Source organism: Prionailurus bengalensis, chromosome E3 (assembly GCF_016509475.1).
Source record: "Prionailurus bengalensis isolate Pbe53 chromosome E3, Fcat_Pben_1.1_paternal_pri, whole genome shotgun sequence".
Classification (NCBI taxonomy): Eukaryota; Metazoa; Chordata; class Mammalia; order Carnivora; family Felidae; genus Prionailurus; species Prionailurus bengalensis.
The window spans coordinates 7,484,766-7,508,422 of NC_057357.1; the positions used below are offsets into that span (position 1 = coordinate 7,484,766).

A 23,657-nucleotide genomic window follows, 5' to 3' on the forward strand; every position below is an offset into this window, starting at 1 on the left:
AGTCTATATTACAGGCTGCTCTCTGCCTTGGAGTTCCTTTCCTGCAGACCTGAGACTTATTCCTCAGATCCTACCTCTCCTGGCTCTCAGTGTCCAGTTATTGTTAAGAACTTACTGGGCTTTTTCCTTTCCAACAGAGCAGTAATCTTCTTTCCACTTTTCCAGATTAACTCCTTAGTACATGCATTCCAAGACGCGCATTTCTGGAACCTTCCTTTGTAAAGTGAAAACATCAAATATCACAGCTGAAACATAGAGACAGGAAATTTTGTTGTTTTCTTTTTTTGAGGTGACATGAGTGAAAGCTCAGAGCAAGTGTTTTAATTTGCACCATTCTTTGTGGAGGGGTGACATCATCCCCTCTTTTCCATGTGAGAACTGGACAACTGGAAGCGAGTCCACTTTGTCATTCATCCACTCATCTCTCACTTTCTCACTCAACAAAATGTCTTACACTTTGTAAGTCTGCCAAACTGAAAGAGGGCACAGGAGTCTTAATTTCCTAAATCTACTGAAAATCTAGTAGGGCTCATGAGATCAACGAATAGAGTGGTAACTGAGGGTTGTTCAGGCCATGCTGACTTTCCCTCAGCTTCCGTTTTCTCATGATGCCCTGAAGTTAATAATCCAGATGGTTATGAGATTTAGAGACAACTCATGCACAAGCCAAACATGTCAGAAAGGCAAGGGTTACATAGTCTTCACAGACAAGTAAGATGTTCAGTATGAGCAGTATTAGTCAGTTCAAGGACTTGAAATTCTCCGTTTCATGTCTCTGTTTTCTCTCCTTTCCCGTAAGATGCGTGTGAATAAGAGCTTCCCTCTATCTGCCAGTGAGAAATAGTAAGCCACATTTCATATGATCTGGGTCCTTTTTGTGCCCATTAGAGGTAAGGCTAGTACATTTAGATTAATAATACATTTTCTTTCTTCTCGCAGGGCTTTTGTGAATTTGACGAGAAATGTTTTAAAACATATGGAAGAATGTGGGGGTGAGTATTCTGGAAATTTCCAGTGATAGGCTTTTTATGATGAGGCCCTCATGGTGTGGACAGTCTCAGTCGAGAGCCCCTTGGGATGAAGCCATATAATTAAAGCTCCTGAAACCTCCCCTTCCCAGGAATGCATGTGTCACCAGGTGTACAGGTCCAAATATGAACCTGGTCAGGAGAGCTGCAGGGTATCCTTTATAGTTTGGATTAATATGTGTTTTTGGTAGAAGGGCTGTTGTAAACAGAGTGGAAAACCATTTCTGCTCAGCTCTTTTCTTACTCTGTCTGCAAGTGTGTAGTTTGTTTTGTTTTGTATTTTAGTACTAAGCCAAGACTTTCCAATAAAACTATAGTCAAGTATTTCTTTTTCCAATTCTATAGACTGGAAGAGATGTAGGAAATTTCCAGAGCACAGTGTTTCCCTGGTGGGCTGATGGACTTGGGATTTTGTAGTATGGCCTCGGTGCCTTACAGTGGATGCTCCCAATGAGGTTGGCTAGAGGTTTGCTGAAGCAGTGTGAGAGGTATAGTGTGGTGCTGGGCTGCTCACAGCCAGTGTTGTACCTCTTTATCTTCTCTGGTCAAGTCCTCAGAATCCATAGGGCTCTGCTGAGTTGGTGTGGCCCATAAGCAACATGGCAGAATAGAAAGAACACAGATCTCTGGATTGCCACTGGTTTATCTCCAGTGTCCCTCCTATGTTCAGTACTGGTCAGCTCTGGCTAGAGTTAGTGTTACATTGTGGGCCCCAGTTCTGTATTTAGTAAATGGTTCTCATGCTTGGCTATGGATAAAGACCACCTACGAAGGCTTGTTAAAAATGCAGATTCTTGGTTTCCATCCTCCATTAACACAGAATTTGGAGGATGTGGGGTGAGGTGCAAGAATCCAAATTTAACTGGTAGTAGAAGTCGTATTAGGGCTGTGAGATCATGAAAAGAGAGGGTAACTTTAAACCACTGTCCCTTGTCCATGCTTGTGTTTTTTAACAAACAGGATAAGACGTGGGAAATCACCCAAGAAAGATAATCAGATTGATGGGAGAGCCAATCTAAGTGCCACCTCATTAACAACTATTACTGCTTCAACACGAAGTATACTCGACTCACACTGAAACCTTCTGAGTTTTAGAATACTTTTTGCAGATGGGGAGGATTTAGTGCAGTGGTTCTCCTCCATTTCTATATCTGATCACAAAGCATTTGAAGTTCCTTTGTAACATCAGAGGAAGAATAGGGGACTTATGGAAAATCTTCCATTTTGTTCTAACAAATGCAAATGATTTGTAGTAGAAAACACAATGCCAGAGGATGCTGTAATTAAGCATAATCTAAACCTCATGCCAGTGGCTGGTTCCCATTAACTGGTCATATGGACAGTCAGGAGGTCAGGGTTAATTGGGATGGATCACATATAAGGAGTCAGCTTTGTGTGATACATGTGTCACAAGTGGACTTGCCCTGCTACTAAGGGTTGTCACCTATATGGAGCCCAAGGGACTCACACTTGGGACCCACTTATAAGAAGAAATATAAGTAATAAAGGTAAATATACCTAACGTGATTTTTACTCTCTATTATTACTCTGTAACATTAAAGTGAATGTTTCTCTGTATTACTTTATTCTCTTTGTGTTTTTTGTTCAAAATTTTCTCAGTCAATGCTACCAAGAATATGTCTTTAATATTTAAATAATACTTCCTTTAAAATATAACTAGAAATCATATTTTAGAGAATAGGGCAAAGAAATGATTCATAATTTTGCCATCACTTTTTGAGCATTTCATGTCTTTATTTGCAGGCACATCTTACATGTTTGTGATCACTGTGCCTACAATTTTCATCTAATATTGTATTATGTGCATTTCATGTGTTTGATATATCTTCAAAATTATAATTATTAGTGACTGAGTGGGTGGAGTCTCTTTCATTATTTTTTTGTTCTTAGATAATTTACTTGCCTTCAGTTATTTACTAACCTTTTTTTGATAATATATATAAAATATTTAAAATGTTTGAAGTACTTCTAAAATATTTGAAATATTTTTAACATGCAAAAAAATTATGGAGAATAGTCCCAGAAACAGCCATGTACACACATAGACTTAATAAATTTTCCATTGTTATTTCTGACCATGGTCTCAGAGAATGGATTAGGTAACATCAGGTTAAAAGTCTGGACTTCCAAGAGTGGCTGCCACTGCAGAAACTGGCACGTTAAATTTAATCAGCTCTGTTTCCCTGATATAGGTTTTATGATGGGCGACAGCCAGTGTTGGCGATCACAGATCCAGACACGATCAAAACAGTACTAGTGAAAGAATGCTATTCTGTCTTCACAAACCGGCGGGTAGGCATGGATTTACTTTAAATTTACATAGTTATTTATAAAGCTTTTATTTCAAAATAATAATGGATTTACTGGAAATTGTCCCAGGAGGTGTCATGTCATGTGGCCTTCAAGCTGTTTTCTCTAAGATAATATCTTGCTTAACTATATAGGACAGTATCAAAGCAGAATTTGTCATTGGTTCTAGCCACAGAGCTTATTCAGGTTCCAGCAGTTTTATGTTTACCCATTTGTGTGTGTGTGTGTGTGTGTGTGTGTGTGTGTGTGTGTTGCTGTCTGAACATTTATCTTACTTGTAGATTAGTGTATCTATCACCGCAATCACGTGACAGAGCTGTTCCACATCACCAAAAGTCTCCTTCTTACTATTCTTTTGTAGGCATGGTGTGTAGCTTTTCTTTTTGTTGCATCAGGGTGTTCAGCAGAGCAAACATTGTTTTTTATTTTCTTAAGACCAGTTTATTCATTTTTTCCTTTTATGGGTTATGACTTTGGCATCAAGTTTGAAAACTCTTCACCTAGCCCTAAGTCCCAAGGATTTTCTCCAAGCATTTAGTTTTATATTTTACATGTAAGTCTGTGATCTGTTTTGTGTTAATTTTAGTGTTAATCATGAGATGTGAAGTTTAGGTCAAAGATCTTTGTTTTTGGCCCTTGACTGTCTAATGACTCCAGAACCAGTGTGAAAAGGCTGTACTTCCTCCACTGAATTGCTTTTGTACCAATATCAAAATTCAGTGGGGCGTGTGTGTGTGTGTGTGTGTGTGTGTGTCATTCTCTGTTCTGTTCATTGATCTCTGTATCTATTTCTGCACTGGTGCCAGGCTATCTTGATTACTGTAGCCATATAGTACCTCTAAACATATGTCCAGTGATTCCTCCCATTTTATTTTTGTTAGAATTGTGTTAGATTTCCAGCTGCTTTGTCTTTCCATACAAATTTAGAACTTATCTATGTGTACATAATAGCAGAGACTTCGTAAGATGTGCCTCAAGCCCATAGATACATCTGGGAGAAATTTGTGTCTTTACTATGTCTCTCAATTCATGAACACACTATATGTTTATTTAGGTTTTCTTTGATTTTTTTCACCAACGTGTAGCTCTTAGCACAGGAAAAACATACATGTTTTATAAAAATGTATACCTAAAGTATCTCACCTTCTTTGAGTGCTTAAAATTATTATTGTGTTTTTAATAGGTTTTGACATGTTCTTGTTAGTATACAGAAATGTGGTTGGTTTTTGTGTTGATCTCATTTCCTACAACCTAGCTTAGTTCATTTATTAGATGCAGAGTTGTTCTTTTTTATATTCCTCAAGATTTTCTACATTGACATTATGTCACTTGAAATAGGGACACTCCTATTTTTATCTTTCTATTCTGAATGTCTTTTATTTCTTTGTGTTGCTTATTGCACTAGCTAGGTTTTCTAGTACAATGTTGAATAAGAGTGGTTAGAGTGGGTATTCTTGTCTTGTTCCTGATGCTGGGGGAAGCATTAGGAACTAGTAAGTGTCCTTTTTTTTTTTTTTTTTTTTTTTTTTTGGCTTAAAGAACTCCCTTTAGCAAGCTTAGTGGTTACGAATTATTTCCACTTTTTATTGTCTGGAAATGTTTTATCTCTCGTTCCTGAAGGTCTTTTTTTCTGGGTAAAGTATTCTTAAAATTTTTTTTTTCAACGTTTATTTATTTTTGGGACAGAGAGAGACAGAGCATGAACAGGGGAGGGGCAGAGAGAGAGGGAGACACAGAATCGGAAGCAGGCTCCAGGCTCTGAGCCATCAGCCCAGAGCCTGATGCGGGGCTCGAACTCCCGGACCGTGAGATCGTGACCTGGCTGAAGTCGGACGCTTAACCGACTGCGCCACCCAGGCGCCCCTCTGGGTAAAGTATTCTTGAATAAATCACCCACTCTCTTCTGGCTTTCAAGACTTCTGCTGAGGAATCACCTGATAGACTCAGGGGTGTCCTCCTTGTATATGATGAGCTTCTTTTCTCTTACTCCTTTCAAGATTTTTCTTTGTCTTTCATTTTTGACAATTATATTATAATATGTCTTGGTGAAGTCTTTTTTGGATTCAATCTTACTGGGGACTTTTAAGCTCATGTCCCAAGATTTCCATATATTTCCCTAGGTTTGGGAACTTTTCAGCCATTGTTTCTTTAAGTAAGCATTCTTCCCACTTTTTCTTTCTCCTACTGGGTCTCCTGTATATGAATATTGTTTCATTTGATGGTATCCTATAAGTCCTGTTGGCATTTTTTTCCAGCCCTTTTCATTTTTTTCCCCAGTATGACTGGATAATTGAAAATAATCCATGAGAGCATGATGGGTTCAGGCAGTTGGGGGCCACAACATCAGCAACTGCATGATCCTTGGCAAGAGCAGTGGAAGGTTCTTGTGGCAAGTGTCTGTTGGGATCTTCAGTAGCACCACCAGATCTAGCACCAGGGGACAAGCAGAATGGTGGCCAGAATTGGTGCTATGTACACAGTCATCGGAGGGGGTGCTGAAAACAGGCACATGCCCAAAACGGGGTTGGGGCCACCAGTGGGGTCCATCACCAACTTTGAGCACACAGGTGGTTTCAGGGGCTAGCCACTGGTGTGTGCATGACAGTGAGGGCTTGTGACTAGAGTCCATGCTGGCCGTGTATATGTGTATAGCTTCAGGATTTAGCTGTGGACCCTTGTGGTAGTGTAGTCCAGTGACAGGAGTCAGGACTGGCCTCAGGCACCTCAGTCATTCATCATTGAGGTGATGTTAGCTGTAGGGTTATTAGATACTCTTTATGAAGTTGAGGAAGATGTCATCTATTCCTAGTTTGTAAGTTTTTAATATGAATGGGTGGTAGAGATATCTGTATTAAAACAAAATACAGTTTTGGAAGATGGAAGAAAGATTCGAGTTTGTTGGCTGACAGGTCAGTCCCAAACTGAGAAAGAATTATCTCTCTCTTTTTCCTTCTGTCCATTTAGGGAAATACAGGGGGAATAGATATCCACATAATTGCATCATTTCTTCAGAATAGCAAATAGATTCATAGCCTTTTTAGTGTTAGCTATGGTATTTTTTTTAATCACCATAACAAGACATCTGTTTTGTGAGTTGCTCCTGCTGCAGACATATGCAAAGACAGAACTGGTCTGAGGCAACATGCAGCTTGCCAGGGCTATCTGGCTATATCTACCAATCCAATTATACTCTGCATAGGGTAGGACTAGGGGTTAATACTGTGTATTATCCTGGAGGAGTATTCCCTACCAGATTTCCCCAAACACATTTACATTAAAAAGGAGATTGGGGGGGCGCCTGGGTGGCGCAGTCGGTTAAGCGTCCGACTTCAGCCAGGTCACGATCTCGCGGTCCATGAGTTCGAGCCCCGCGTCAGGCTCTGGGCTGATGGCTCAGAGCCTGGAGCCTGTTTCTGATTCTGTGTCTCCCTCTCTCTCTGCCCCTCCCCCGTTCATGCTCTGTCTCTCTCTGTCCCAAAAATAAATAAACGTTGAAAAAAAAATTAAAAAAAAAAAGGAGATTGAGATATAAAGGCTGGAAAGCACATCAAGTGGCTGGATGTGTTTTTCAGCTTCTCAGAAGGGTAGGCATTTGGTGTAAATATCTGTTGAACATCTGACACAGGGCCTGCTACTCAGTAGATAATCACTAAATAATTGTTGAATAATTTGTATCCATTTGACAAATTTTCCACAACCTGAGACCTTCAAAACTTATATAAGGCAAAATGTCTTTTGCTTTGACGCTAGTCTCTTGGTCCAGTGGGACTTATGAAAAGTGCCATTTCTCTGTCTGAGGATGAACAATGGAAGAGAATACGAACAGTGCTGTCTCCAACCTTCACCAGTGGGAAGCTCAAGGAGGTAAGAAAGGGAGGGTTTTCAATTAGAAAGTTAAGGAATACATCCGTGGGCAGGTAGGAAATAAGATCACAGTCCATTTCTTAGGGGTAGTTTGCTGAATTTGGGCTTCCTAAAAATGGTCTTTTAGCTTCATGTCCTGGAAGAGACACGATAAGATTTGTTATTAGATGTCCCTACTGCTTCATGCCTATGAAAGCCGTGTAATTTTAGGACTTGATTCTTGGATTTAAGTCAGGTGGTGTCGTATTTGTGTGTAGATGTTCCCCATCATTGGCCAGTATGGAGATGTGTTGGTGAGGAACCTGAGGAAGGAGGCAGCGAAAGGCAATCCTGTCACCTTGAAAGAGTAAGTAGAGCTGCACCTGCTGGGCTTCTGGCTCTGTCCTGACACTTTCCAGCTACAGACACAGAACCAAACTCCCACTGTTGAGTTAGTCCAGTGAATAAACAGAAGTAGGCATATGGTGCTACAAGTCCAGTGGGCCACCCAAGAAGAGGTAGCACCCCTCAAAAGGCAGGGCAGTCAGGAGAAAGGGTCTTCTTTTGTGTACATGAGGCGGGATTAATTTATCTACTTGATTGTCCCCTTGGATATTCTAGAAGGCAAAATACATCGTTTCAAAAGAAGAAACATAATTTATCAAATCGTTGAGTGTAGAGGGTATGGAATGGTGGGAGGGGAAGGGACTTTGTACATATTGGTGGGCATTGAGTGGGGCAGGGAAGTTATCGTGTGGAACTTAGAACAACTTAAACCCCTTCCTGATTTTGTTAAGGATATTAGTAAAAAAAATATTAACTTTATGACCACTTGTCCATCTTTCAACCTTAGCAGAGAGAAAGCCCGACTCATGGGATAAGGAGGGTGACTATATAATCTAAACTGTGATATTTTAAAATTATACACTATGAACAGATGTACATAGGAACTGTTCTAGAAAAACTGGTGGCATATCACTTAGCTATGGCAACCCACAAATCAATTTTGTAGTGATTTACTATATATTTTTTAACTAGGAACATTATTAGATCTTACATTTTCCAGATATGAGTGTGTCCTGAGGGAAAGCTCTGATCACTGGAATTGAGGAAGAAGGGTCTTTCAGGAGTCTTAGCAGGAGTGTAGAGAAGAAGGGATAACATTCCTTTCAGCACATAACATGGTGTTGCTGTTCACTAATGTGCTGAAGAGGAATCAGTTCTGAGCATAGATACTGTGGTGAGAGAAGGTCCGGATCAATTTTACCTTTCTTGACTCTTCTAGGAAAGGTTAATTATTCCACTGTTTGTCTTGCTCAGACACAGTGTTTATCTACCTTCTATTGCCCATACTCCAAACACACTACTCTAATTTATTTGACTTTGGGTCTCTGTTCCTTCAGGACAGAGCTCCTTGAGTTCAGACGTGTGTCTAACTTGTCATAGTGTCCCCATCACCCCTAGCACAAGGCCAACAGTATCACTAGCATGATGCCTCTGCGGAATTCCTCATGGATACCTCATGAATGAGTGTGATGGCATATAGACTCTTCAGATTATCCAGAAGGTGGTTCTGAAAGTGTGGCTCTTACGTGGCCTGGGCATCAGAATCTAACTCTGCATGTGTTGGATAGGGATAGTAAAGAGTTTCTGATTTTAATTATCCATGTCTTTCTTTCCCTACTCAGCATCTTTGGGGCCTACAGCATGGATGTGATTACTGGTACCTCCTTTGGAGTGAACATTGATTCCCTCAACAACCCACAAGATCCCTTTGTGGAAAATACGAAGAATCTCTTAAAATTTTCCTTCCTTGATCCACTTTTCTTCTCAATATGTATGTAGATTACTATTTTTCTCCTCCCTTCATTTTCTCCTTTTCTTCCTCCCTCACTTCCTCCCTTCCTACCTTTCTACAACAATTTTATTGAGCTATAACTTCACATAACATATAGGTCCTCTTTTAAAATGTACAATTCATTGGGGCGCCTGGGTGGCGCAGTCGGTTAAGCATCCGACTTCAGCCAGGTCACGATCTCGTGGTCCGGGAGTTCGAGCCCCGCGTCAGGCTCTGGGCTGATGGCTCAGAGCCTGGAGCCTGTTTCCGATTCTGTGTCTCCCTCTCTCTGCCCCTCCCCCGTTCATGCTCTGTCTCTCTCTGTCCCAAAAATAAATAAAAAAACGTTGAAAAGAAAATTAAAAAAAAATAAAATGTACAATTCATAATTTGGCTATTGAGATAGTGCTGCTATAAACATTGGGGTGCATGTGCCTTTTCAAAGCATTTTTGTATCCTTTGGATAAATACCTAGTCAGGCAATTGTAGGGTCATAGGGTAGTTTTATTTTTAAATTTTTGAGGAACCTCCATACTGTTCTCCAGAGTGACTGAACAAGTTTGCATCCCCACCAGCAATGCAAAAGATATCCTCTCTCTGCATTCTCGCCAACATCTGTTGTTGCCTGAGTTGTTCATGTTAGCCATTCTGACAGGTGTGAGGTCATATCTCATTGTGGTTTTGATGTGTATTTCCCTGATGACGAGTGATGTTGAGCATTTTTTCATGTGTTGGTTCGTCATCTGGATGTCTTCTTTGGAGAAGTGTCTATTCATGTCTTTTGCCCATTTCTTCACTGGGATATTTGTTTTTTGGGTGTTGACTTTGATAAGTTTTTTATAGATTTTGGATACTAACCCTTTATCTGATATGTCATTTGCAAATATCTTCTCCCATTACGTTGGTTGCCTTTTAGGTTTGCTGATTGTTTCCTTTGCTGTGCAGAGGCTTTTTATTTTGATAAGGTCCCAATAGTTCATTTTTGCTTTTGTTTCCCTTGCCTCTGGAGACGTGTTGAGTAAGAAGTTGCTGCAGCCAAGGTCAAAGAAGTTTTTGCCTGATTTTTCCTCAATGATTTTGATGACTTCCTGTCTTACATTTAGGTCTTTCACCCATTTTGAGTTTGTTTTTTGTGTATGGTGTAAGAAAGTGGTTCAGGTTCATTCTTCTGCATGTCACTGTCCAGTTTTCCCAGCACCACTTGCTAAAGAGACTGTCTTTATTCCATTGGATATTCTTTCCTGCTTTGTCAAAGATTAGTTGGCCATACGTTTATGGGTCCATTTCTGGAGTTTCTATTCTGTTCCATTGATCTGAGTGTCTGTTTTTGTGCCAGTACCATACTGTCTTGATGATTATACCTTTGTAATACAGCTTGAAGTCTGGGATTGTGATGCCTCCTGCTTTGGTTTTCTTCTTAAAGATTGCTTTGGATATTTGGAGTCTTTTCTGGTTCCATAAAAATTTTAGGATTGTTTGTTCTAGCTCTGTAAAGAATCCTGGTGTCATTTTGATAGGGATTGCATTGAACATGTAGATTGCTTTGGGAAGTATTGACATTTTAACAATATTTGTTCTTCCTATCCAGGAGCATGGAATATTTTTCTACTTTTTTGTGACTTCTTCAATTTCTTTCATAAACTTTCTATAGTTTTCAGTGTGTGATTTTTCATCTTTTTTGCTTAGGTTTATTCTTAGGTATTTTATGGTTTTTGGTGCAATTATAAATGAGATCAATTCCTTGATTTCTCTTTCTGTTGCTTCATTGTTGGTGTATAGGAATGCAACCGATTTCTGTGCATTGATCTTATATTGTACAACTTTGCTGAATTTATGGATCAGTTCTAGCAGGGATTTGGTGAAGCCTTTTGGGTTTTAGAGTATCACATCATCTGCAAAGAGTGTATGTTTGACTTTCTCCTGGATGCTTTGGGTGCCTTTATTTCTTTGTGTAGTCTTACTGCTGAGGTTAAGACTTCCAATACTATGTTGAATAACAATGGCGAGAGTGGACATCCCTGTATTGTTCCTGACCTTAGGGTGAGAGCTCTCAGTTTTTCCCCATTGAGGATGATATTAGAGGTGGGTCTATCATATATGGCTTTTATTATCTCCAGGTACGATCCTTCTATCCCTACTTTCTTGAGGGTTTTTATCAAGAAAGGATGCTGTAATTTGTCAAATGCTTTCTCTGAATCTTTTGAGAGGATCGTGTGGTTCTTGTCCTTTCTTTTATTGGTGTGATGAGTCACATTGATTGTTTTGCAGATTTTGAATCAGCCCTGCATCCCAGGTATAAATCCCACTTGGTCATGGTGAATAAGTCTGTTAATGTATTGTTGGATCCAGTTGGCTAGTATCATCTTGAAGATTTTTTTGCATCCATGTTCATCAGGGAAATTGGTGTATAGTTAGTTATCCTTTTTAGTGGGGTCTCTGTGTGGTTTTGGAATCAAGGTAATGCTGGCTTCATAGAAAGAGTTTGGAAGTTTTCCTTCTATTTCTATTTTTTGGAACAGCTTCAAGAGAATAGGTGTTAACTCTTCCTTAAATGTTTGGTAGAATTCCCCTGGAAAGCCATCTGGCCCTGGACTCTTGTTTTTTGGGAGAATTTTGACTACTAATTCGATTTCCTTACTGGTTATGGGTCTGTTCAAATTTTCTGTTTCTTCCTGTTTCAGTTTTGATAGTTACATGTTTCTAGGAATTTGTCCATTTCTTCCAGATTGCCCATTTTATTGGAGTATAATTGCTGATAATATTGTCTTACTGTTTTTTTTTCTGCTGTGCTGGTTGTGATCTCTCCTCTTTCATTCTTGATTTTATTTATTTGGGACCTTTCCTTTTTCTTTTTGATCAAACTGTCTAGGGGTTTATCAATGTTGTTAATTCTTTCAAAGAACCAGCTTCTGGTTTAATTGATCCCTTCTGTTTTGTTTTGTTTTGTTTTGATAGCATTGATTTCTGCTTTATACTTTATTATTTCCTGTCTTCTGCTGGTTTGGGGTTTTATTTGCTGTTCTTTTTCCAGCTCTTTAAGGCGTAAGGTTAGGCTGTGTATCTGAGACCTTTCTTACTTCTTTAGGAAGGCCTAGATTGCTATATACTTTCCTCTTATGACCACCTTTGCTGCATCTCAGAGGTTTGGGGCTGTGGTGTTATCATTTTCATTGGCTTCCATGTACTTTTTAATTTCCTTTTTAACTTCTTGGTTAGCCCATTCATTTTTCAGTAGGATGTTCTTTAGTCTCCAAATATTTTTTACCTTTTCAAAATTTCTTGTGGTTGATTTTGAGTTTCATAGCATTGTGGTCTGAAAATATGCATGGCATGATCTCGATTTTTTTTTTTTGTACTTACTTAGGGCTGATTTGTGTCCAGTGTATGGTCTCTTCTGGAAAACGTTCCATGTGCACTGGAGAAGAATGTGCATTCTGCTTTTGGATGAAATGTTCTGAATATATCCTTTGAGTCCATCTATTCCACTGTGTCATTCAAAGCCACACTGTGTCATTTTTCCTTGTTGTTTTTCTGTTTTGATGATCTGTCCATTGTTGTAACTGGGGTGTTAAAGTACCCTACTATTATGGTATTTTTATCAATGAGTTTCTTTATGTTTCTGATGAATTGAGTTACATATTTGGGTGCTTTCACATTTGGAGCATACATGTTTACAATTGTTAGATCTTCTTGGTGGATAGTTCCCTTAATTATGATAAAATGCCCTTCTTCATCTCTTGCTACAGTCTTTATTTTAAAGTCTAGATTGTCTGATGTAAGTATGGCTACTCAGGCTTTCCTTTGTCAACCATTAGCATGATAGTTGGTTCTCCATCCCCTTGCTTTCAATATGAAGGTCACTTTAGGTCTAAAGTAGGTCTCTTGTAAACAGCATATAGATGGGCCTTGTTTTATTATACATTCTGTTACCCTTTGTCTTCTGATTGGAGCATTGAGTCCACTGACGTTTAGAGTGAGTACTGAAAGATATGAATTTATTGCCATTATGATACTTGTAGAGTTGGAGTTTCTGGTGGTGTTCTCTGGTCGTTCCTAATCTTTGTTGCTTTTGGTATTTATATATATATATATATATATATATATATATATATATATATATATATATAATTTTCCTTTATATATATATATTTTTTTTTTTCATCTTTTCTCCCCTCTGAGAGTCCCCCTTAAAATTTCTTGCAGGGCTGGGTTAGTGGTCACAAACTCCCTTAAGTTTGTTTGTCTGGGAACCTTTTAATCTCTCCTTATATTTTGAATGACAGCCTTGCTGGAGAGAGAATATTGGCTGCATATTTTTCTGATTTATCACATTGAATATATCCTGCCACTCCTTTCTGGCCTGCCGAGTTTCTGTGGTTAGGTCTGCTGCAAACCTGATCTGTCTTCCCTTGTAGGTTAAGGACTTTTTTCCCCCTGCTGCTTTCATGATTCTTTCCTTGACTGAGTATTTTGTGAATTTGACTATGATATGCCTTGTTGATGGTCGGTTTTTCTTGAATCTAAGGGAAGTCCTCTGTGCTTCCTGGATTTTGATGTTTGTGTCTTTCCCCAGGTTAGGAAAGTTTTCTGCTCTGATTTGCTCACATAACCCTTCTACCCCTTTTTCTCTCTCTTCATCTTCTGGGACTTCTATGATTCTGATGTTGTTCCTTTTTAATGGGTCACCGATTTCTCTAATTCTTAACACATGCTCTTTTGCCTTAGTTTCCCTCTTTTTTTCTGCTTCATTATTCTCCGTAAGTTTGTCTTCTATATCGCTTATTCACTGCTCTGCCTCATCCATCCTTGATGCTGTGGCATCCATCTGAGATTGCAGCTCAGTTATAGCATTTTGTATTTCATCCTGACTAGCTTTTACTTCTTTTATGTCTGCAGAAAGGGATTCTAATCTATTTTCGACCCCAGCTCTTATTCTTATTATCATGATTCTAAATTCTGGTCCAGACATCTTGCTTGTATCCGTGTTATTAAGTCCCTGGCTGTCATTTATTCCTGCCCTTGTTTTGGGGGTGAATTCCTTCATTTTTTCATTTTGAAGGAAGAGAAGGAATTAATAAGGTAAAGAAAATTAAAATTAAAAAATTAAAACAACCAACACAAAAATATCAAATAAAGAATGCTAGATTTTAGGTGTGTTTTGTTCTGGGTTTGAAAGGAGCTTGATAGATGGGAGATAAAAGGAAAAAGAAAAAAAAGGAAAAGGTTTGAAAATTTGACAAAATGAATACACTAAAATAGAATAAAATGAAATGATGTAGGTAAAATTGAATTTGAAAAATTTACAAAAAAGTAAAAAAAATAGTGGAAAAAATTAAAGAAAAGTATTTTTAGGAAAAATTGAAAATAAAAATAAACTTTTCTCTTTTTGTATTCAAGGAAAAGAAAAGAAATGAAAAAGGGAAAAAAAAGGAAAATTGAATGGATAGAACAGCGAACAGATTGAAATACGATTGAAATTACATGGTTTTCCCATTGAAGTCAAACTATGAAGCACTTTATAATCTGTAAACTAAGCAGGCAGAGAGACGTAGTGTTCCTGAAGAGTGAGGTTGGCCCAGTGGATGGGGCTTAGTATAATGTCTCTGTTCTCCACTAGATGGTGCTGCTTAGCTTATTGGGGTGGATATTTGTGGCGCATGTAGGTGTGTATGTGCATGCACAGGAGGGGTGAAAATGGGATCACCTAGCTACCCAATCTCTGGTATCGGAACTCTGTTCTCCCTGATCAGCAATTCCACACCCATCCTTTGTCTCTGGCTCCTGTCCACTCCCCGCTGTTATACTGTCCGAGACCAAGCCCTCAGGTTGCCAGGCAGCACCTTCCTCCTGAGTTTTATCCCAGATGCAGCTCTTTTTCCCAACCCCTCACTTCTGAGGGACTGCAGCTTTGACCTGTTCTGACCCTCTGCACAAAGGTCTCACTGAGCAATGGCTGGGTCTGGCCACACCCAGGAACATTCACGGGCCCATGCTGCTGCCAATGCCCAGAGACTGCAGCTGGGTGCCAGCCCTCTCCAGAAGAAGTTCACATGATTGTGTAGAAGCAGCATTTCAGGGATTATGGAAAATCACAATACATATCTGGCCCCAGGCTTCCCCCTTAACTTCCTTGTTCTAGTACCAGCAAGTGTGGTTGTTCTCCCAGTCTGCTGTGATGTTTGCCTGTGGGGTGGCCACACAACCTCTACCAAATGTCCTCCAGCAGTGAACCGCCTCTCCCAATGTGTCCCAAGGACCCCTGGTCTTCACTCTGCTCCTGGGGATTCGCCCTTCCTACCAGAGCACTTCCAGGTGTCAAGCTGTGGAGTTTCAGACTCTGCAGTCTCCCTGTTGATAGAGTCTTAATGGAATTTAAACCCTCTCCCTTCTCCTTTCTCCCTTTTAGTTCAGTCCCTGTGGCTGTTTCCACTTTTCCACTCTCTCTCCAGCTGCTTTTGGAGGGGGAGTGTTTTTCCCATACTCTCCCTCTGTCTCTGTCCTCTCAAAACAGCTCCCTGTCCTCTGTGACTTCTCTCTCCCCCAGTTCACCTCTCCACACTGCATATCTGCTGAGTTCTGTGGTTCAGGTTGTGCAGATTGTTGTGTTAATCCTCAAATCAGTTTTCTAGGTTTGCAGGATGGTTTAGTGTTGTCTGGCTGTATTTTATGGACACAAGATGCAAAAAACACCTTCCATGCTGTTATGCCATCTTCTAGATCTTGGTTCTTTTTAAATGTAGACATTTATAGTGATAAATTTCTTCCTGGTCACTGCTTTTGCTACATCCAAGAGTTGGTATTTCATGTCTTTATTTTTATCAGTCTCCAAGTAATCCTTTTTTTTTAATTAAAAAAATTAATGTTTATTTATTTATTTTTGAGAGACATAGAGACAGAATGCAAGTGGGGGAAGGGCAGAGAGAGAGGGAGACACAGAATCCAAAGCAGGTTCCAGGCTCTGAGCTGTCAGCACAGAGCCTGATGCTGGTTCAAACTCATTAACTATGAGATCATGACCTGAACTGAAGCCAACACTTAAACTACTGAGCCACCCAGGCACCCCCTCCAAGTAATTATTAATTGCCTTTTTGATTTCTTCTTTGAACCATTGGTTATATAAGAGTGTAATGTTTAATTTCCACATATTTGTGAGTTTCCCAATGTTGTTTATGTTCTCAATTTCTAATTTTATTTCATTGTGGTTGAAGGGCATACTGTGTATTATTTGCATCCTGACAACAGTTTCTTAAACATCATGATTAATTATGAGACTGACACGCTGCCTACTGCACTAAGGAGGCAGGTACATCATGATTAATTAAAGTAGCATATTATGGTCTGGTTTATACAAAGAGGTTCTAGTCTAAAAATAAAAGCTAAGATATCCAGGGATGTAATTCTGTTGCTTTGGTCACTCCAAACCTGTGGAAGTAGACACTTATCTCACTGCCGTAGTGGTGGTCCTCATGTGTGACTTGCCCTGGCTCAGCCATTAGTTTGAAATTTCCAATAAAGGCCATAAGGGAATGGCTCCTGGTTTCAATGACTCCTGGTGTCTTTTACTCCTCTGATTAGAAGAGCAAATTATAATTGTTCCAGGTAGATTTTGCATTTTCACTGTGCTTTCCATTGTTCTTTTTCCTTACAGTACTCTTCCCATTCCTTACCCCAATTTTTGAACTATTAAATATCTGGATGTTTCCAAAAAAAGTTACTGATTTTTTCACAAAATCTGTAAAAAGGATGAAGGAAAGTCGCCTCAAAGATAAAAAAAAGGTAAATCCAGTGTTGGTTACATGTGGATGTTCACTTTTGATCTTTTATTGAGTTGTGTACATCTCATGTTTGTACTTCTATGTATGTTTTTATGGTAGGTAGAGCACTGTAGGGTTTAGAGCAGGAGAGTTCTAACATTTTAGAATTAAAAAGGTGGAAGTTAAGGAAGGAGATAAGAAAATGAGTCAGATAAAGAATGTTTAAAATTTAATAATAAGCATGGCAACTAGTATGTCACTGCACAAAATTTGGTGAGAGAAAAACTACCACTTCAATAAATTGTCGAAGCATAAAAATTACTGCGTAAAAATAATTTTCTGTATTGTAATTTTTCCAGATCTTGCATTGGCAAAGAATGCCTTCAATTCTAAGCCTCTTGTTTTACACATTCTCTAGTGGAATGTCCTGTTAGGCACTTGGTGGAGTATAGTCTGTGTTAAACTTGAGCTTGCCATTGTCTGGAGTGGGCAGGAGTCTTCTCTGGGCACTAAGGCTGCAAGATGGCTAAGCCAGTTTTGCCTCATGAGGCCTGGTGGCCAGAAAAGAATGTGTGCTTCACAGGGAGACAGGGCTGGGTACCCCAGGATGTCACTGAAGATTGTGCAGAGTTCTGAGAGGGTGAGGCACTGGAAGATGCTGACACACAGCTGCTCATTGACACTGCAGGGGTCAGGGGATTGATCTTTGTGACCATTCATTAAGAATTAAGGCCAGAGTTAAAAAGGACTGGAATCATGGACTTTCTCTTGAGCAAGCAGGCATGGCAAGAGAGGGAGCAGGCAATTCTTTGGCCAGGAAGCTGTAGTCGAAAGCCAGAAAAGCTGAAGGCAAGAACCAAAAAGCAGTGAGACACAGTCGCTGGATTCCTGTCAGGGAAGCATCCTGTTCTCCAAGTTTGTACCTGGATGTTTTTGTTTAGTGATGACTCTGACAAAACTAGTGAGACCTTTGTGCATAAAGGGGCCATATTCTCAAGAAAAAAGTTAAGTCCTGAACCCCTGACTTAATTCTGACTTCACAAGTGACTTTTTGTCATTGAAACTTCTCTTTCTGCTTCCAGCACCGAGTGGATTTGCTCCAGCTGATGATTAACTCCCAGAATTCCAAAGAAACAGACACCCATAAAGGTAAGCAAGGAGAGTTTCAGAGAACCAGTGATGGGAGACTCAGAGGCAGCGGTGGTTCTGAGATGTGCAGGCAGGTTTTTAGCAAGTGGAATTCTGCAAATTGAAGAACAACACATGTTTAGACAGAAATGGAGCAGAAGCACTGTTTTCAGAAGCCCACAGTCTCAGGTTTGTTCAGAGCCTGTTGGCAATGATAGACTAAGCAGTCAGTTGTCTGCCACAGGGGAGCTTGTTTCCAATGTGAATCCTGTGGCTTACTCCAGACCCACTGAATCAGAACCTCTGTCTGGAAATTCACATCAAGGCTTCATCACACCAGGAGGCACATGGCCCCATTGTTGGTGACCTTCACTTGGGACACCTGGTTAAAGTTGTGTTCACTGGCATAATATACTTGTAAAGTTTTATTTTTCCCTTCATAATTAATAAATAACTGGTGCAGGAAGCCTTTGCAACTGTGTAAATACTGTGGGGGTTTTTCAAAGTTTAACTTATTACCTATCTTGTCCATGGATGGCATTTGACTGAAACCATTAATACCATGATGGTTTCAGGATGGTGAATTTCTAAATACATCCTTTCTTCTATATTTATGAGTTAATGTTCCATTGTTAGGGAGCTATTAATCTCTCATGAATTAATTTATTTATATATGTCGGTATGATCTCATATATAACTAAATCTCTTACATCATTTTTATTTAGATCCTCAATTCTCTCACATTTGTCATCTGGAAGGCCTTTCAAGTGGGCTTCTGTGTATTATTTTTATTCTTTTTTCTTTTTAAGGCTTTCAATAGAGTTTATTTTTTATAGCAGTTCAGAGATTTCCCATATTCCTGTGCTCTACCTACAGTCAGCCTCCCACATTATCAAAATCCCTCACAATGTGGTGTGTGTGTGTATATTATTTATTGTGTGTATGTATTTATTACAATCAATGTCCCTACAATGACACATTATTGCCACCCCAAATCCTTGGTTTACATTACAGTTCACTCTTGGTGTTGTCCATTCTATAGGTTTTAACAAATGTATAATGATGTCTATTCACCTTTACAGTATTCTGTATCCTTTTCCCATATCATTTTCTGAGAATTTCCTTGCATTCTGGTGTGAGACATTCCAGGTTTATGTTTTGTTTCCCCTGATGAGTGTTGGAATCAGCCATTTCTCCATGAATCTGTTTCCTATTAGTGAGAAATGGTATTTAGAAATACAAATCTGGGATCTAGGAGTGTTCATTGCTACTAGGGTTTCTTTGCTTCTATTTTCTCTCAGAAGACCAAGATAAGAACATGAAATATATTTATACAGGAGTGTTAAATGTAAGTATGTCTATATCTATCCATAACCATTGATGTAATTATGTTCTATATATCTGAAAGAAAAAAGGAGTCTTGATTTGTAGTTGTTTCTATGACAGAAATATTCCCATTGTGTTTAATTTCAAGCTATCTCTGGTTTGACAAAAATCTCACAAAATTCTTGAATATTTAGCCATAGATTTTGGAGAAAAAGGATGGTTTATTCCATCATACCACAAAAAAATATATCCTATATCTATATCTACCATCTATCTATCATCTATCTAATATATATGTGTGTGTGTGTGTGTGTGTGTGTGTGTGTGTGTGTATATACATATATATACATATATATATATATATATATATATATATTCTATTATGTCTATCTATCTAGTCCTACTGCTTTCTGTGATGAAGGAAATATTCTATATATTCCCAGTTCAGTACAGAACTACTATACACATGTGGTTATTGAGAACTTGACATGTGGCTAGAGTCACTGAAGAACTGAATTTTATATTGTATTTAATTTAGTCAATTAAGATTTAAGTATAAATAGTCACATCTGGCAAATAGCTACTGTATTTGAAAGCACAACTCTAAACTTTGATTATCATGAGGTTCATGGTAATTGAGGGGAAGAATTTGATAGTTGAATTTATCCACAGTAGCATCATAGAAAGTATGACTGGGAAATAAGAACTCTGTAGACCTTTCTTATACTCGTTTTGTATTGCTCTTAGTTGTGAGTTATCTATTTGTGGCAGGTACCATGTTAATTTCAGTGCTCTAAGTATCTAATGGTCTTAACACAGTGCTGATCAAAGAAATTAAAGCCTGACCATGCTGAGTTTCTGCCAGGAGAAAATGAAAAGGGAGGCCAACATATATTCAGAGTGGGACCATTTTCTCAGGAAGGTTACAATCAGGCCATGAGTGAATAAGCATTGCTAATTCCACTTACTGGATTCTGTTTATATTTCATGCTAGCCATTGTCCTTCTATTGATCATTGTTTCTCTTGCTGTTTTAATGTGGTTGATTAGGCTAGCATCAGACACTACCCTTCTAGCTTTTTGTCTGTGTTGTAGTTTCTGTATATATCTGAGATCATCCACTTGAAGAATGTACCCCAGGTCTTCTATTAGCTGAGACCTCTCAAAGTTGTAATCCAGGCTTCTCAAACTAGGTTGTGTGCAAAACTTCCCACATCTTGTGAAGCTCAAATGTTGATTTGACAGTTCTAGGGTGAGGTTTGAGATTCTATGTTTATAATAAGCTCCCAGATGCTGCAACTGCTGCTGGTCCATGGACCACACTTTGAGTAGCAAGTTTATCTGTAGCCCAACATTGTTCTCTTAAGTCTTCACTAGTATGTTAAGATGAAAGATCATTTAGTTTTCCTGACTAGCCTTAGCATTGCAAACTCTCCCAAAAAAATTTACGCTGTATTTTAGCTGGAAGAATTTAAATTTTCATGGGGAGCACTGCTATCTCATGTTACTTATGGCTGAAGTACTTTTATGATTCTCCAGTGAACAAACTGATAACACTGTGTACATTAGACAAAAATGTCATCTTATGAAACTACCCACCTGTGGTGGTGGGGAGGGTGGCATAACCAGAAACAGAAAGCTAAGGATAGTATATACCTTGGGAATAAACAGATCACGATAACTTATGGCTCTTTCTGGCTCTGGAAGATAGACATTAGAGTGGAAACCCTTCAGAGTTTGATTCCAAATTGCTTTTATATTTTACTCCTGAGGGATTTGAGAGTTTCAGATGGATTTCTCATCATCTACTATGATGTTTTACATTTGCCTGGTGTAGCTAAAATGCATTTCCTTTCCTTTTAGCTCTGTCTGATCTAGAGCTTGTGGCCCAATCTATTATATTTATTTTTGCTGGCTATGAGACCACAAGCACTTCTCTTTCCTTCCTTGTGTATGAATTGGCCACTCACCCTGATGTCCAGCAGAAACTGCAGGAGGAGATTGATGCGACTTTCCCCGATAAGGTGAGCGGGTCATACCTGCAAAGGGAATAAGGATGGGCTTGGATATGCCTCAGTAACAGATTAGCCCTCTAATCTAGTGGGTTTTCATAGCAAAGGTTCACTTCTAACTCACATTCCCATATCCAACATAGGTCTTATTAGAGGATGGGAGTGAGTCTCTGCTCCATATAGGTACTTGGGAATACAGGGCATCGAGGCTCCACTTTTAATACCTGTATTAGTTGGAACTTCATGTTGGCTGTGGAACAAGAACTAGAGTTGTATACCTGCTTTTCAAATGTTTGGCCCTGAACTGACATACATCTCCTCAGTTCACAGTCCATTTGCAAGTTGTTTCCCATAGGTTCACGTAGGCTAGGAAATATGGGGGTCTACATGGATATTGGATAAGTAGTGAGTGTCTCTACTACACGCCCTAAGAAGTGTCATCTCAAATTATCTCCATGTCACAAGGCAGGAAACTTAGCTATGGAGAGACAACATAACTCTTACAGTATCACTAGTGTTAAAGAAGCCAGGCTATGAGCCAGGGTGCCTGGTTCCTGATTGAACTCTTAATCTCTCCAATGTTGGCTCTTAAATATAACACCAAGAGATAGGTACATATTGCCCATGCTGTCTCAGATCTCTTCCCAAACTGGAATTCCCTCTTTGTGAAGAGACCTGGCCTCTGGGGCTGGAGTGGCTTATTTGGTAAATAGTGAAATCCTGAAGGGACAACTAGAAGACCCTTATAGTGGCAGAGAATGGGGCCGGGAGTAGGGTTCTTATCCCCTTTACAATGGCCCCTGCAGCTGAAGTTGTTTGTCAACAATTGGTAGCATCCAATCCTACCTACCTCTTGCCATTTTGGGTTGAAAGGAACTGGTGTCTCCCCAAATTATTTATGGTTTTTATATAATATAGTGCCTCTCTCCACATATTGTATATATATTTGAAGAACTAGGAAGCAGGATATTTCCAGTAGAAAAGTTTATGTGGCTAGGGTATTTTTTTATGTTGCATGTTCTCCTTCCTTGGTACAGATGTGTCGCCTTATTTTGAAAGAAACAGTGACTTCAACATTTTTCACTTAAGAGTAAGGGTCATAATATATCAGTCACCTTTGTTCACATGAGGAAAAAAACCACACATAGCTATGGGAAGGATTTCCTGTTTAGGAACAAGTCCTGTTTAGGGGAATGTCCCAATGTTCTCCCCTAGTCATTACTGTTGTATACATATCAGGGGCCATTGAGCAGGTCAAAGGACATGGTAGACATTGAAATGCTCATAAATAGTCTTTACCAAAATACATGTTTCTTAGGGATTCCTAACAGTTCAGTAGTATTGCATAGACTGAGTTGAATGTTGATTCCAAATCTCAATTTATCAAAATCTGTTTCTTTCCTTCTAGGCACCTCCCACTTATGATGCCCTTGTACAGATGGAGTATCTTGACATGGTGTTGAATGAAGCTCTCAGATTATATCCAATCGCTGGTAGACTTGAGAGGGTCTGTAAGAGAGATGTGGAAATCAGTGGTGTGTTCATTCCCAAAGGGACAGTGGTGATGGTGCCAACCTTTATTCTTCACCGGGACCTGGATCTCTGGCCAGAGCCTGAGGAATTCTGTCCTGAAAGGTATGGGGAACCCTGAAAAAGAGATCCCACCCTCATGTAGGAAGATATTCTGATATTTCTTTGTATAGATGACAAATATCTGATTGTTCAGTTGTTTATTTCTATATCTTTTTATATTTAGAAGTATTTTTCTAATTATAAAATGATTATTGTCAAAATTTTACAGATTGTAGTTGAGAGAAAAAGAAACTTAATGTCATCATCAGTACAATATGTCAAGATTATTAATAATGATATGTTACATCTTTGTGGACATTTTCCATGCATATATAGATTACTTAAAGTTAGAATGGCATTATATTTTTTGACTACTTAATGTAACAGTAAACTATAATCTGTAAATTCTATGTGATTTGTGTTTATGATTATATGCATATATCATAATTTATTTAACCAATATCTTATTTAAGAAAATGGGACTATTTTTTCTTTAAGTTTTTCTGTCCTCCCCACATCCTTACATTTACTCCCCACATCCTTACATTCCATGTTTATAAACCTTGGCCACCATTTCCACTAGCCCTAGTGGGAAAGGAGAGGCTGTGGAGCTGAGAGTCCTCATCCCTGGCAGGAGGAGCAACCTCATGAGGATGGGGGCGTACACAAATCCTGTGATTTCTGTGGCTGCAGTCCTGTGCCAGCTCCCACCTCTCTTGGTACCTGGGGTTAGTCCAAAACAAAGTCATCTGCTCTATAGCCATCTGAGACATCCTTCGTGAAGGGTCTTGAACTTTCTCTCTGGGAATCCAGAGCAGAGTCTGGCT

At 39.2% G+C, this 23,657-nt stretch overlaps 1 protein-coding gene across 2 annotated transcripts in view; it reads left to right on the forward strand.

The window, feature by feature from the left end:
* LOC122471975 (cytochrome P450 3A12) overlaps positions 1-23,657 on the forward strand; it is a 35,794-nt gene that overhangs the window by 5,998 nt on the left and 6,139 nt on the right. For both annotated transcript variants that reach the window (XM_043561243.1, XM_043561242.1), the window contains exons 3-11: positions 940-992; positions 3,242-3,341; positions 7,110-7,223; positions 7,481-7,569; positions 8,891-9,039; positions 16,688-16,815; positions 17,876-17,942; positions 21,110-21,270; positions 22,667-22,893. In XM_043561243.1, coding sequence (XP_043417178.1) covers positions 940-992; positions 3,242-3,341; positions 7,110-7,223; positions 7,481-7,569; positions 8,891-9,039; positions 16,688-16,815; positions 17,876-17,942; positions 21,110-21,270; positions 22,667-22,893 — 1,088 coding nt within the window. The remainder of the gene's footprint in view (positions 1-939; positions 993-3,241; positions 3,342-7,109; positions 7,224-7,480; positions 7,570-8,890; positions 9,040-16,687; positions 16,816-17,875; positions 17,943-21,109; positions 21,271-22,666; positions 22,894-23,657) is intronic.